Source organism: Elephantulus edwardii, unplaced genomic scaffold (genome assembly GCF_000299155.1).
Source record: "Elephantulus edwardii isolate Elephantulus edwardi_28Jun2011 unplaced genomic scaffold, EleEdw1.0 scaffold00036, whole genome shotgun sequence".
NCBI classification, from domain to species: domain Eukaryota; kingdom Metazoa; phylum Chordata; class Mammalia; order Macroscelidea; family Macroscelididae; genus Elephantulus; species Elephantulus edwardii.
The window spans coordinates 4,728,259-4,744,017 of NW_006399786.1; the positions used below are offsets into that span (position 1 = coordinate 4,728,259).

At 44.9% G+C, this 15,759-nt stretch overlaps 1 protein-coding gene across 1 annotated transcript in view; it reads left to right on the plus strand.

Annotated features, from left to right (window-relative positions):
• The window catches only part of LOC102873194 (coiled-coil domain-containing protein 47-like), a 34,325-nt gene extending 20,361 nt beyond the window's left edge, over positions 1-13,964 (plus strand). Inside the window, exons 2-3 of the mRNA XM_006884610.1 lie at positions 13,406-13,741; positions 13,839-13,964. Of these exons, the coding sequence (XP_006884672.1) occupies positions 13,406-13,741; positions 13,839-13,964 (462 nt within the window). The remainder of the gene's footprint in view (positions 1-13,405; positions 13,742-13,838) is intronic.
• The last annotated feature ends 1,795 nt before the right edge of the window (positions 13,965-15,759 follow it).

Below are 15,759 nucleotides of genomic sequence, written 5' to 3' on the forward strand. Positions count from 1 at the left end.
TTAATGCCCTTCGTGACTACTCAAATGGACAGAGCTTCGAGCTTACCCAGAGGCACCTCAGAAGAGAGGCCTGTCTACCTACTTCCAAAAGCCTGCCACTAAAAACCCTATGGAGCACAATTGCACTCTGACACACAGAGGGTCACTACAGACACTTGGTGACACTTGGGATAAGCCCTTAGAGGTTTTAAACCTGATCTTCCACATCAAATGGAGTAAGTCATTGATACTTGACTCAATTATGATTCAGAGGAACTTGTAAGATAGGGCAGGACTGCCCTTGGGGTTTCTAAGGCTGTAATCTTTATAGAAGGAAATCGCCATTTTTGTCCCTCAGAGAGGGTTTGACCTGCCAGCCTTTCGGTTTCAGCTGAGTCCCACCAGGGCTCCTTAAAGGGAGTGAAGGTGACCAGAAAGCCAGTATATACTTCAATGCCCAAATTTTACCAGCCTGAGCAGACAGCTTGAATCCATCAACTTCTCCCAGGGAGAAAGATGAGCAACTTCCTCCCATGCAATTTATGGGAGCCCCTGAAAACTTGCTGGAAGGTCAGCTGTAAGTTGGTTCTAGCTCAATGGCACTCAACAATAACCTTGAGTTACAAAAACAGACAAGAGCGGTGGCAAGGGTTTTCCATAACTCCAGTGCTCACAACCAGGCTCATACACAAGGCAGAGAAACTGGTAAACTGAATAGGTTTGGGAAAGGAATTTTTTTTTTTAAGGAAAACCATACAAGAGTCTACAGCCCGAGACTCTAAAATGAGGAGACTTTTAAAAACCACAGTCTACAATATGAAAGGAGTCAAACCCAAGGCCGAAGAGGGGATCAAGGATCTAAGAAACGACTGAACACAAGTTCAGTTCTGTCTTTACAAAGACAGGAGGAAAAGGGCTCATCCCTAAGGAATGACTGAGTAGAGTGACACGTCTCTGAAAACCGTGCCTGATTGGAACTGAGGCTTGCAAAAAAGAAAAAGGGACAGCGGTGGATGATTTTTCGTTACGACTGAAAAAAAGGATCAGAGCCACTGCTTAGAGATCATGGTAGTACGTTAACACAGAGAAGGTCAGACAAATTCAATTCTCACCCAATGTCTGTCTTCTCCATGAATACAGAGTGGTCTCACTGAGAAGGTGGGCAGAACCACGATGACAATGGCACTGGACACTAGGGAGGCACGTACGATGGTACAGAAAGTGGTGCCGATGACATCACAGCTCTCAAGTCCACTCCTGTAGACCCTGTAGGCTCATATACTAGGCCCTTAAACAGATTTGCTGTTGTTTGTGGTTGGTGACTATGACTTACAGAGACCCTGTGGACAACAGATGTGAACTTTGCCCCATCCTGCGCCATCCTCATGACCTCTGATGCCCAAGCTCATGGTCAAACTCACTGTGTCAATCCATCTTGCTTGAGGGTCATACTCTCCTCTGACCCTCTACCTTTCCCAGCAGGATGTCCTTTTCTCAGGATTGGCCCCTCAGGAAAACACGCCTAAAGCACGTGAGATAGTTTCACTATTCTTGGCTCTAAGGGGCACCCTGATTGTACTTCGTTCCAGACAAGACTTGTCTGTTCTTCCGGCAGTCATGGGACATTCAGTATTCTTCTCCAACACCACAATTCAAAGGAGTGATTCTTCTTTTGTCATCGTCATTGCCATCACTCCTACTCCCACTCCTATCTCACATAACACAGAACTAAGTGCTGTCCGGATGACTGTTAGGTTTGGTGTTCAATGCCTTCCTACCAAGGATATTCTCTTTCAACATTTATTGTCTTTATGTGCTGTTGAAAAGGAACCAACCCAAAGCTGACCCTCCAGTGGGTTTTCAGAGACAGTAAATCACACAGGAGGAGGAGACTGCCCATCCTTCTCCTACAGAATAGTGGTGGATTTGAACTAGGTGCCTTTGGGACCAGAGCTCCCTCCTCCAGCACTATATCTGACAAGATTCTGTTGCTACTCATAAGGTTTCATTCTGCATCCAGCTTGAATCTCTGGCAGATCCCTGTAGACGTGGTTCTCAGCCATTTTTAAATAAACTTCAGCAAGTATTTTACTTGTGTGTGTGATATTAATTATATTATTATCTGATAATTTCCATACTTTATGAGATTACTTGTTTTGAACAGGCACAATGAAGAGATCTCTTCTAGTTGGCTGGTAAGGTAGCTGTCCTATAAATTCCTAGGACACGCAAGGCTGCGTCTGTTCGTCAAAACCTCTCAATGGTTTCATTAGGTTCTGGAGATTTCTTTTACTGCTAGCGGTTTCAGTGCAGCCTGGACTTCCTTATTAAGTCCCATTCACTGGTTCTTGATGTATGCTACTTCCTGAAATGGTTCACTATCAATTAATTCTCTTTGGTATGGTGACTGCGTGCATTATATCCATCTTCATCTGATGCTTCTTCCATCATAAATGTTTTGCTCACCGAACTCAACAGTACAATAATTCGAGGCCTATGTGAGTTCTTCGGTTCTTTCAGCTTGAGAAATGCTTTCCTAACTCCAGCTGCTTGCACAATTCACTGCAATACTGTGCTTTGTCTGCTTGAGTGCTCTGTGAAATCAGTGCTCTTTCTTGATCCTGTCTGCCTTTAGCTTTAGCTCTGACATCATTTTGGTGTTCTCAATGATCTTTTCCTCTCTTCATGGATGATGTCCTTGGCGGCATTCTACAGCTTCTTTGGTCTTCAGTCATAAGTGTCCAGTGCATCAAATCAATTCTTGAAATGGCTTTTAAACTCAAGTGCGATAAAGTCAAGATCAAATTTTAACTCTTGTGGACTTATTTTCATTTTATTCAGCTTCAAACTGAACTCACATATCTGCAGTTGGTGGTTCGCTCCGTGATGATTCCCTGCACAGTAATGTCTGATTCAAAATGGCCAATACCAGCCTATCTCTGTTCATCAAAGCCGATGATCTCAATCTTCATGTATTTAATTTAACTTTGACATGTTCTAATTTTTATAGACTCAGACTTCACACATTCTGTGCTCCGTTTATTAACAAATATTTGCAGTGGACTAATTTTGAGTGATACAACGTCAGCAAATCAAAGCCCTTCATTGGCTGAAAGCTTTACTCCATCCACATCATGAAACTAGTTGCTACTTTGTGAAAGCAGCTTTCTCTCAATCGTGTTGTGAGTGCCTTGCAAGCAACCTGAGGGCTCACCTTCTGGCATTCTATCAGACAGTGGAGTGCTGCTACTCATGAGGGTTTTGTGGGCCCATTATTCAGAAGTGCATGACGAGTTCTGCTCCTTAGACTGACTCTGTCTGGAAGTTCTCCTGAAAACTGTCTACCATGGGTGACCACTTGTATGTGAAATATCAGCAGCACAGAAGCCTCCAAAGTCGCAGCAACATGCAAGCCCCCACAGTATGACAAACCGACAGAAGAGTGGTAGTTTCTTCTATAAACTGATTAAAGGTACAGATTGGGGAGGGAGGGAAGTTACCAGCAAATATCTTGAAGCGGGGGTGGGGGGGGAGGGGGAGGGGAATGCTGTTTGTCTCCAATTAGATCATTGTTGAGCAGGTAGCGTTGTCTTGTTCTGAGTTTGTCTGGGCTTTCTCCACTTCAACTCTTGGAACCCCTAAGGCCACAACAGGCTCCTCTGCTTTGCCAGGTCCTGTTTCCTCAGCTGACAAAACCTTCCTCTTCCTCCCGTCACTCATGTGGCTGTTTTCTTTCAAGATTCAGCACAAACAGCACCTCCTCTTGGAAACTTTCCCTACTGCTGCCCTACAGGATTTAGAAGGCCCTTATCAGGGCTTGCCAAGCACTCTATTCCCCCATCTATCACAGCGCTTTCCCCCTGGCCTGGGCTTCCTTATCGACCTCCCTTGGCACCCCTGAAAGCTGGCATTTCCAAAGCCCAGCCAGCTCCAGACACAAACGGGATCCTCCAGAAACTGCTATTGCTTGAAAGAGTTTTGTTCAGAGGTTCAAAGTCATTTAGAAGAGGAACTGCTTATAAATGTGTTCTATGGGGCTCTCATAGTCTAGACTTCTATCAGTGACTAGAGGAAAACAGACTTTCAGAGACTATGAAGCTGGGAAAGAAAGATAATTAGATGAAAGGCTTAAAGTTCAAGATCTTAAAAAAAATGTTCAGGATCTAAACATCTACAGGCTAACCACAAAGTCTGAAAACATAAGTTATTATAGGTTGATTTTCTTGATTATTTATTCTATGGCATGTGAAAAGCACTGGTTGGTTTCTGTTTTGTTTGTTGTGGGTGGGGGGATTTGGAGGAGGGGGTGTGCGCATGCGTGTGCACAAATCAAAACCACAAATCCAAAGCAATGAGTTAATGCGTATGAGGTGAATATACAGGGATTATGGGAAATGCTGCATAATACTGTACGTTTTCTTTAATTTTGTATAATGCTTGAACTGTGCATTGCTGATGAGGGCAATATATTGAACTGATCATGTACTATTACTGCCCACATTGTCTTCTTGCAATAATTTCAGTAAGTAATTTATTATGTATGTTCATTTAGGCCTCAAGACTTTATAGTAACTTGGTTGAAAGGCAACTAGGTGACATCTAAGATAACAGAATTTTAATAGAAATAACAATGAAATTTTGTATTAGGACTAAAAAATATGTATATGATGGGAATCTGGGCTCAAGCACCCATGATCTATTTACCCACTCATTCATCCATCTATCTGCTCATTCACCTATCTACCTATCCACCTACCCACCCACTCATCTATTCATCCATCCACCCATCCACTACCCACCCATCCACTACCCACTCTACACTTGCCTTCATCCATGCACCCACCTGTCCACACATCTATCAATCTATATTTACTGTACCTCCTCTATGTATTAAATACCATGCTAGGCACTGCAAATGTAATGGAAAGTAAACACTGCCTCTCTTGAGCTAACATCCTAGCAGAGAGAATGAATAAGCAAGTAAATAGTTTCAAATGTGAGTGAGGGACAAGAACTCAATAAAACAATTGTGTGGTGGGGCAGGGGACAACTATGGATGTTTCTTAAGGCTTGCAGGAAGTTTATGTGAAGAAAGGTGAAGTGAGGCTGGCCGGTCATTACTTCGACATGAGTCAGCAACGTGGTCAGGCTGTTAAAGGTAGTTGAACTGCAGGCACAGGCAATGAACTGAAGCTAAGGGAGGAAATCAAGGGCAGTGACATTCTCACAGGCTCTAAGATGGTCATGCCTCTAGATCACAGCCTACATTTAAAAAACAAAAAAGCAGCTGTACTTTAAGAGAGAGTCCTTTCATGGTGTAAACAGAGCACCTAGCTGCTCTGTGAACACTAGGACTTTGAGAGCATCCAGAGTCATGCAGGAAGAAAAGCCTGGTGAGTGGAAATCATATGGAGCACAGTTTTACTCTGACAATCACAGTGTTACTACAAATTGGAGTCAACTCAAACTGGAACTAGAGATGGAGTACATTAAGAGAGTCCTGGAAAGAACCCAGAAAGGGGACAAAGCCACATCTTAGAGGGCAAGATTGAGAGAATGAGGGAAGTATAGTTTGCAGAAGGAACCACTAGGCAATCGTCCTTAAAATTTCTGAAGACCAGAGATGTTCAGAAGATAATGAGTTCATTCTAGGAGGCCAAGCCTGAATGACGGAGAAGGGAGCTAAGACAGCACAGTGCAGTTCAAAATAGAGGAGAGATTTCTAATAGAATTCAAGCTACACAGAAAAGATGTTTTGGATGAGTATCCCACCCTCAGATGTGATTGAGCAAAGATGGGTAAACAGAGTGATGAAAGGGTCCATATCCTGAGCAAGGAATACTTTTCAAGCACACTGATGGGGTTGGGTGGCAGCCTTTTTTTGTCTGTCTGTATGGGATATGTTCTAATCTGAAGACCTAAAATTATCTTTTACATTCTGGAGCCTTAAGCAACTACTGTCATGTGTTTCTCCTTCCTGGAAGAATGTGTGCCTCTCTAGCTGAGGGACATTTTCCTGGAGATAAGAGGATCTTAGTCACACTCCTCTAGCCATGGGGGCAGGTGTTAGCTTCCTGGGAGCCCCAGGTGCACAGAAGATGTGGATTGCTCAAGTCACAGGGTGGGAACTCCCAGAGGCACTCAAGGGGCGGTGCTCTACACTCCCAAGGGCTGCGGAGAGCCAACGCGAGGGAACCTGGGAGCTGCGTCAAGGCTCCAACAGACAGAATCTCATCAGAAACAATTTTTTATTTTTTTTTTTACCTCAAGCCTCCCTCATTTGAACCTTACTTCCAGTCCCAGGCGACCATGCCTTCAGACTCAGGCCAAAAGCTCAGCCCTACCTCGGAACTCTCTCCTACCTATACTGCCTTGACCTTTCTCTGGAATACAGATTTATCTCATGCAGACAGTGTTCCACTTTCTGTTCCAAATGCCCTCTTTAAGCTGTAACTTCGCAGGAAGACTTAACTGAACTCTTGAGTGTATAGAGCCAATTTAATTGCTCAATGTAATCATTTTATGATGATAAATAGATAGCATATACATTCTGTTTAAACCCATATTTGGTCTGCTGGAGGAGAAACTAAATCAGAGCCCATTAACGTTCAGGCTTAAGGTAGTGATTAACTTGAATCACGGGCCAACACGGTTTCCATCCATGCAGCTTGTAAATAAAACACGTGCTGGGAACTTGAGTACAGGTTCAGTGAAAAAGTCATACCTGAGCCACAGACAACAAAAACAAACAGGGCCAGCAGCCACGGTCCTACAGGGTACTTCTCTTCTTGCGGCCTCTAAAAGAATGGAAACAAGTAGGATTAAGTCATTTGTTCCATAAATGTATTTTGTTTTTTTTTAATACTGCTAGGCAGATGCACCATGTCTTATAAGCCCCAGTAGCTCCAGTGACGTATATGTTGTTATGTGCTGTCTAGTCACAATTGACTCACAGGTTGATTTTCAGAGGCTGTAAATGGCACAGGAGGAGACTGCAGCTCAGCTGGTGGATTTAAGCCAACGATGGGCAGCACAGCACAGCTCCTTATCCCTAGACCACCAGAGTTCTCTAGTGAAGGATACGTGGTTGGTGCTGAATACAGCCGAGCTGGAATCGACCCATAGCTGAGCCACCAGCAGATTTTAAGAGGCAGGAAATCACACAGTAGGAGATTACCTATCTTTCTTTCATGAAGAAGCTAGTAAATTTGAACCTCGTGTTGGTGGCACAAGTCCTGAGACAGATGGAGTTAATGCAAAAGGCTGTGATAGGTTTATAACATGGCTGTCACACAGCCATAGTTTGTACAGTATATAGTTTGTACTCAACTAATAACCTAAAGATTCATAGTAGGAACGCATGCAGGTAATCTGCTTTGGTAAAGATTAGAGGCCCCCAAAATCCCAAGGGGCAGTCCTACTCTCCAATTTATGGGGTTACTTTGAATCTGAATCAACTCAACAGCAACTGATTTGGTTTTAGTTAGCTCAGTGAATTTGGCAGTCTTACAGATTTGGAGGAACAGATAGAATATAAGTGTATCGATCAATAGTAATTTTTGGAGCCAAAATTGATTAATGGTAATTGCTTTCAGTGAATTCGGCCCCTTTATATAACCTTTCATTTTAGTTCTTTGAAGGATCAAATTGAGAGATTCCCCTCTCCCCAAACTTTCAGTCGATACCTTTGCCCTAGTCTTCTACCCCAGAAGGCTGAGTACTTTTGTGAGGTTGCTCGACGTTTCCTGGGTGAGCTGTACACAACCTGATTTAACACTTTTGTCTAGTTCTGGGTTGGAGCTTGCTCCATGCCTGGTATGCACCTTCAGGGATTGGACACTAGATTATAAAAACTAAAATGAAGGTTATATAGCTTACCTGCTGCTGTTGTTAGGTGCTGAAGAATCCTCTACTCATTGTGTGGTTGATGCTGTTTATACCATCAAGTCAGAACCAACCCATATCTGACCCTCCCTCTAACAGGGTTTTCAGAGGCAGTAAGTTGCATGAGAGTATACTGCCTGTCTTGCTCCAGCAGAGCAGCTGGTGGATTCAAACTGTGTGTTTGGCAGCACAAGGTCCTATAAATACCAGCTCTGAACTGTGCCCTATCCTGCACCAGCATCCCTGCTCCAGTCTACTGTTATAGTAACCATGGCAATCCATCCTCTTGAAGGCATCTTCTCTTTTTTGATCTTCCACCTTTCCCACCATGGTGTCTTCTTCCAAATATTGGTCCCTCCTGACAACATGCCCAAAATATTCCAGATGAACTTTACCACCCTTGCCTCTAAGAAGCACCTCGGTTGCACTTACTCCAAGGCAGACTTGTTTGTTCTTTTGGCTTCTCGACCACAACTCAAAAGCATTTACCTTCTTTCAGCCATTCACTGTGCAACTTCTGATGCATAGGGAGCAAGCGAAAATATCATCACTTGACTCAGGTTAACACTTCTTCTGATTTCTTGACTGCATTTATCATGGGTATTGATGAGTCTTCCTCCAATCCTATAGTTTACTACGCAAATGAAGCCGGATTTAATGAAGAGTAATGTGGGGCCAGGATTGGAGGAAAATGCATCAGCAACCTGCATTATGCAGATGACACAACCTTGCTTGCTAAAAGTAAAGTGGACTTGAAACACTTGCTACAGAAGATCAAAGTCTATAGTCTTTAATATAAGTTGTATCTCAACATTAAGAAGACAAAAAATACTCACCACTGGACAAATAAGCAACTTCAAGATATATGGGGAAAATATTGAATTTGTCAACAGTTTCATCTTATTTGGATCTATAATCAATACCCTTGGTATTCGCAGTCAGAAGATCAGGATTGCACTGGGGCAGTATGCTGCCAGGGACCTCTCCAAATTACTGAAGAGAAATGTCAGTGTGAATACTAAGGTGCACCTGATTCAGACCATGGCCTTTTCAATAACTTTCTATGCGTCTGAGAGCTGGACAATGCATACAGATGACAGAAGAATTGATGTCTTTGTTCTAGAAAAGAGGACTGACTATCCCTGGACTGCCAAACAGTTCAAGCTACCAAACAAAAGAACAAACAGATATGTCTTGGGAAAAGTGCAGCCAGAGTACTCCTTGGATGCAAGAATGATGAAGGTTTGCCTTTTATACTTTGGAAATGTTGCAAACAGAGGCTATTCCTTGGAAAGGGACATCATGTTTGGAAAGATGGAGGGTCAGCGAAGCAGGAGACCCTCAAGGAGATGGGTGGACACAGTGACTATTAATGGGCTGTATTTGGTCAGAGATGTTGTGGATGCCAAAGGACAGGGCAGGGGTCAGGTTCATAGGGTTTGCTATGAGCTGTACTTTACCCAACAGCACCTGACAATAATAATAACAGAAGATAGGATTGTGTCCACATCTCTCTTCCTGCAGAAGTATGGATTAAAGTGCTGTCAGCTTTTAAAACTCATTCACTTCTCTTGTCCTCTATGATCTTGTAAGTATGTGTGCTATCACACTGACATGATGTCAAAGCAGCTGCAAGGGGACAGGTGGCTGCCCTTGACCAAAGGACAAATCAGCTTTCTAATTTCCACTATATTTTTCTTTGACTCCCAAGGCTATGGTACATGCAGAATAACAAATAACTAGAAAACAAACAAGCAAAAGAACCAAATCAAACTCATCGTCACCATCTTGGAAATGACTCACAGCCGACCTTCCATTAAGTGGCTGAGGCTGTAAACTGCACTGGAGGTGACGGCCCCACTTTCTCGAGTGAACCAACCAGTGAATGTGAACTGCCTGTGAGGCTCTGCCTTGGTAGCTCAATTCCCTACAGACTATGCCACTAGAGCAAAACCCCAAAACAGTAAGGAAAGTTGTCTGAACAGGTTGTGGCAGTTCCCTTTCCTCTCTCTGACACTCAGTGATCTGGCGTCACTGACCAGAAACCAACTGCTGTTTTCCCACTAATGCTAAATAAATATTTCTATGACCTGCTGGGTAAGTGAGCTGTGGTTAGCAACTTGTTAGTTAGTTGTTGTTATGTACCACAGAGTAGAATCAACTCATAGCTGACACTCCAGCAGGTTCTCAGAGACTGTAAATTGCATAGGAGCAGACTGTCCATTTTTCTCCTGCAGAGCAGCTGGTGGATTCAAACTATGTGTCTCAAAGTAGGCAGTTTGAACCCATCAGCTGCTCTTTGGGTCAAAGATGGGCAATCAGACATGAGTTGGTTCCTATGTAATGACACATAGCAACAACATTTCCCAAAAAAAGCAACTGCAAGAGTCTGTAAATTAATCATCAGTCTAGGGCAGATACCTAACAGAGTTCTTTATTTTTCATTTGCTGGGAAAGACAAATTATGACCATGCAGAATTGGAGAAAGTATAATATGAAAGTCTCTCTGATGACATTCCTCAGTGAAGCATTGTTATTTGGGGACTTTCCGAGCTCAAAAACGCCTGGCTGATTATAACAGCATTTTTTTTGAGAGCCCTGGGTCACCTTTTTCTTTTTAAATGAAGTGTTCTGCACAATCCCACCTGGCTCACTCATAGAGCCCCAATCTGTTGCAGAGAAAGGTAATGAAAGTAGTAGCAATTCTGTAAATGATAGGGTTCATTTCCAGCAGTACTTTGCCCTTTCCTCCAAAATATCAGGAAGGCTTTTCTGTGACAAGATGTGGCTCAAATGACCCAGAATTCTCCCCTTTCATTCTTGAGCAGTTAATACTCAATAATCATGACACTCTAACTTTATTTCTTGGGTTTATCTGCTACCTGGAAAAACAATACTGATCAATCCTATAACTAGGTGTGGCCAAGTAAATTCTAACTTATGGTGACCCCAAGTATTTCTATCAGAAATGCCCTCCAAAAGGTTTTCTTGGCTGTGAACATTCAGAAGCAGATCACCAGTCCTTTCTTCTGAGGAACTTCTGAGAAGGGACAAACTGCAACTTTCAGTCAGTAGCCACTGCTTAACCATTTGTTCTACTCAGGAGTGACTCACTCCATGACTGATGGACTGACAGACTGACTCACTGCCGGTAAGTCAGAACTGACTTATAGCTGACCCTCTGGCAGGTTTTCCGAGGCTGTAAATCACACAAGAGGAGACTGTGTATCTTTCTCCCAACGAACAGCTAGTGGATTCGAACCCCAGTTATGACTTAATAAACTACTGGCACATTTGCCTACAGTAGAAGAGTTTATTTCAAAAAAAAAAAAGAAGAGTTTATTTCATTTGGAATCTGTTTCTATTCTCTCAATGTGCTGAATTTCACTCTGAACAGTTGTTTTTTTTTGAAGTTCTGTCTATCAAAGGTTATTAGGTACATAAAAACTCAGTTTTATAGATTTTCTTTTTCAAAGAGAATTTCATTTTACTATTTGGATACAGGTCTATTTACAACAAAGAGAGCCTAAATGCCCCTCCAAACCACTGAAAGCAAACATACACTGTAGCTTGGTTTAGAAGCCTTTCATTATAAATTTAGTAAGGCCATTTATAAACCCTCATAGGCGCCAGGCACTTTCACAGGGCCCTCCCCACAGTGTATCAAAACCTATTAAAATGTATCCTCCTAGCATATGGAATAGTAAGTACAGTGATAGGAAAGTTGAGTTGAATTTCAAGTGACTTGTAACATTTTCTAGACATTGAACCATTTTCCCCCCTAACTGTCCCATTTTCTTTTGACATTTTGGTACCAAATGTTTTTTTGGTTTTTTTTCTGGTTTCAAACACTTTCATGTCATCTTGGAGAGCGTGAGGTGTTTGGAGCCTGATGGTTAAAGCAGGCCTGCCTTACTTGGTTGCACTTTTTACTTAATGCAGTTAACAGCTGAACTCTGGATCCTTGTTCCGTCAGCTCGACTCACAGCCACTCCATGGACACAGACGGCAACCTTGCCCAGTACAGCATCACCCTCACACTCTCTACCACACTAAACGCCCTGGTTACAGTTACTGTATGAACAGTCTCCCAGATGCTCTCCCTCGCCTCTGCTTTGGGTTGGGTCCTTAGTTCTATGAAGACCTCCACAACTAGTCATTTTCAGTAAGTCCACATGTTGTCAGTGGGGGTTCTTTTGGACTCTGCACAGGCCCCTCTGTGAACAGAACTGCCCCACAGGGTTTTCTAGCCTGTACCCTTTATGAAAGCAGATTGCCAGGCTTTTCCTTCTCATAGCCTCTAGGAAAGTCTGAATCACTCACATGTCACCTTTTCCCACCAAGGCTCCTTGTACGTCACTGAGTAGACAAGAGTCTATCTACTTGGGGGTGAAATAATTTAGTTGTGATTGGTTCACTAAAGTTAAGTCAACCTTTTACCTTTAACCACCAGGGCTCTTTTGTGTCAACTAAAAAGCAGCTAGTAGATAGAACCTATCCAATCTACAAAGTAGGATAGCTTGGGAAGAGTTGATCTCCTAGGGATACGAAACTTGTCATGTTTTAACAGTACTTCCCACTCCCCAAGTCCACTGACATTTAGAAAGCCATTCCCCAACCCCCAGTACAAATAAATAAAGATTTAAATCCATGTGAACAATGATACCATTAAATGACAGTCACATTTCGGTGCAGCAAATGATTACATTCTTAATTTTATGGAATACTTAAATCTGGAGTTAGGTTCACAGCTCCGAAGAGAGTTTTATTCTAAGGGCTCGGCAGTATATCCTTGGTTTTGCAAAATTTCTGGCATGATTACTGCAGATTTTACTTGGGTTTGCTGAGTTAATCAAACCAGCGCAATTGCTTTGGCTTAAAAGAACTACCTCTCCACCTCTGAAAGCTTTTTAAACCAATCTGGGGCTTCACGGGGACAGCCACCTAGGCATATGGCACTAGATTCCAGGTGCCCTTCCTCATAACCTCAGAGATCCAACTCATACAGACAGCTAAAAGCTCCTACAGACAGTTAAAAGCTCTGAGTCCCAGCTCCGGCATATTCTGTTGAAGTGCTTCTGTTTTTTGAAGAGAATTCATTCTCTATACACACGACAGTTTTCACTTAAAATCCCTGTTGAAACGCATAAATCTACAATTTGGAGGGCACAATTTCAGACAGTAAGCTGGTCTCTAAATTTCAGGAGTAAATCTTCTGGAAGAGCCTGGGTTTGGAGCAAACACTAGCCTAGCATTTAACTTAGTCCCGCCTCCCTGGAGAAGAGGTCTGAGAGAAAAGAGGTGGAAGGGAGGAATCTCACTCCCTGCCTTGAGTCCTTTCACGTAAACAGGGTCAATCATTCCCTAGGGGCCAGGAAGAAAATCTTACAGAGGTGGGTGCCTGTTAGGGATGGGGGCAGGAAGTGAGTCTACAAGAGAGATGATAAGTGGTTTGCGTTTGCCATTCATTCACTCATTCATTCATTCATCAAATACAAGTTCCAGGCCCTGTGTCATGCAGTTCTTTTAACTGTCCTCAAAGGATGTGTTTCCTTCTTTCCTAGGGACCAAGGCCTTGTGCCCCTACTCCCCCACCCCCATGTCTTCACTGCGTGTCTATGCAACCCCGGGAGCCACTGCCAGCGGGGCCACGACCACCAGGGCCCTGTGCATACGCGGCAACATTGAGCCTCGCGGATCCGGCGGCCAGGACCCCGGGGGAGGAGGGGGCCGGAATCCCGCAGGAGGAGGGGCCCGGGACCCCGCAGGAGGAGCGGTCAGGCTCCGAGCTCGCGGCCGGCCCGCCCCGCCCCTCGGCCCGCCCGGCCAGCGGGCGCCGCCCCGCCTTACCAGGGTTTTGGCTACGTTCCCCCTCTGGGTGATGTTTTTGCTGTGCTTCTCATTAGCCATCCGGATTCGCTGTTTGGCCACCATGACTTTGACGTTTTGAGATGCCTTCGACTCCCACCTGCAAGAATCCCCACGTTAGCCCCTCCGCCGAGGCCGGCGCGTGCCGCCCGCCCGGGCCGCTGCAGGTGGCAAGGCGTGGCCGGAGCCCCGCGCGCCCCGAGCCCGACCCCCGGCAGCCAGCTCCGGAGTGAGGCCAGAGCCCGGACGGAAGTAATCTCTCATCTAAGGAAACCCGCTCCTACTTCCTCGTTATCCTTCCGGTCCCCCCCGGCTAACTAACCAGCGCGGCCACCGAGGCGGGCGCTGCTCGCGTCTTACCCGCACCCAACGGCGGGCGCGCAGAGCTCGGGCCTGGCGCTCTGCGCGCCGCGCCTCTGCGCGGGCCCTGCGGGGTCAGAATGTGGGGTCCAAGGCAGCGAGCCCCTAGGTTCTGCCCTCCGCCCTCGTTTGTGCACAGGTCGGGGGCGGGGGTGCTGCAATCCCAGGGTGTTGGGGAGATTCACCCCGAACCGGGAATGATTGGGGCACACACGCTTCAGGCCAGGCCTTGAGGGAGCACTTGGATTGAAGCCCCAGCCTGAGGGTTAGACCAGAGGCCCCTGTCAGGCCCCAAATGACAAATGCCCCTCTGAGCCTTGGCTTGTCACCGCTGTTGCTGGGAGAAACTTGGTTATCTGAAGGAAGGGTCCCGCAGTGAGGTATCCAGGTGCTAGTGAGGTACCCAGGTGCTAGACTTTTCCTTAGTGACGAAAAAGGATTGCTTTACAATCTGGAAGAGAATACAGAACTAGGTTCTTCGAAGGATGAGGAGTGAAGTTGGGAATGGGGAGAGTCATACCTTCCTTTCTAAGTAGTTGTGGGGCTCTAATGAAAAGATGGTAAGGAACTGCGCTGCCAATCCAAAGGCACGTGGTTCTAATCCACTGGTTGCTGCACGGTGGGGAAAAGATGGACAGTCTCTTTCCGTACAATTTAGAGCCTCTGAAAACCTACTGGAGTGTCAACGGACCATAACAACAACAATTGGAAAATGAATCAGACCTATAACTAAGAAGAATATGGAAGAATGAGAAGTCTTGGGCCTCTTGTATATAGGATTAAATTTGAGGCCATTGCATCTGCTGGACCCTGGGCCTGGCTTACACACTGGACCAGCCCAAACCTCCCTCTAACCATCTTGTGAGATTAAATGTGGACTCCCATTTCCTCTGCACTGTTCCAGCTGGCCTGGACTCCACTCTGACCCACAGTGGCCGGGCATGTTTTAGTAGATCTGCACTCTGAAGGGTTCTCAGTCACTGGTTTTGAGGAACAGATTGCTAGACCTCTTCTGACCTCTTTTTCTTCTTGGTGGACACAGCCTTCCATCTGTGGGTTAGCAGCCAGTGCATTTACACAGTACATCCCTGGCCCTTGTCCTTCAGGGGAGGGATTAAAACCAAAGAGTTTGGTGCATCACAGAACCTCAAACTGAGTTCCTACACTTGCATAGTTCTGTGGGTAGGAGGAAATGGATTTAGGCTCACACTTTCCTAAATACCAAACTGGTTGGTTTAGTGTTTAAATGCTGAAAAGAGGGAGAAAGACTTGGGATGATGAGAAATGTAATTCAGAGGTGCGCATGGAGGCAAGCACCACACAGTGTGAGAAGGAATAGCTGAGTAAGGCTGTCCCTCCCAAGGCTCTGTGGCTGGGTTTCTAGAGAAGGTTGTTTGGGTAAAAGTCCCCACTGACAGTGGGAAGTTAGTGACAGCCCTTCTTTTGTTGGGCTTTTTACTAAACTCACCCCACACTTCTCTCTGAGAACTATGTGAGCAAACCTGAAGAAGACAAAAGTTTGCCTGGGGTGAGGAGTGTAAGGACTGGCCATTCTAAGAAGGCACACTTCAGGTCTCCAGCTCGCTTACCTTGCCTTCTTAGTCATTGCCAGTTCACTACTGCCTTACAGCAGGCAGGCAGGCAGATCTGAAACCACGTTAGCCCAGT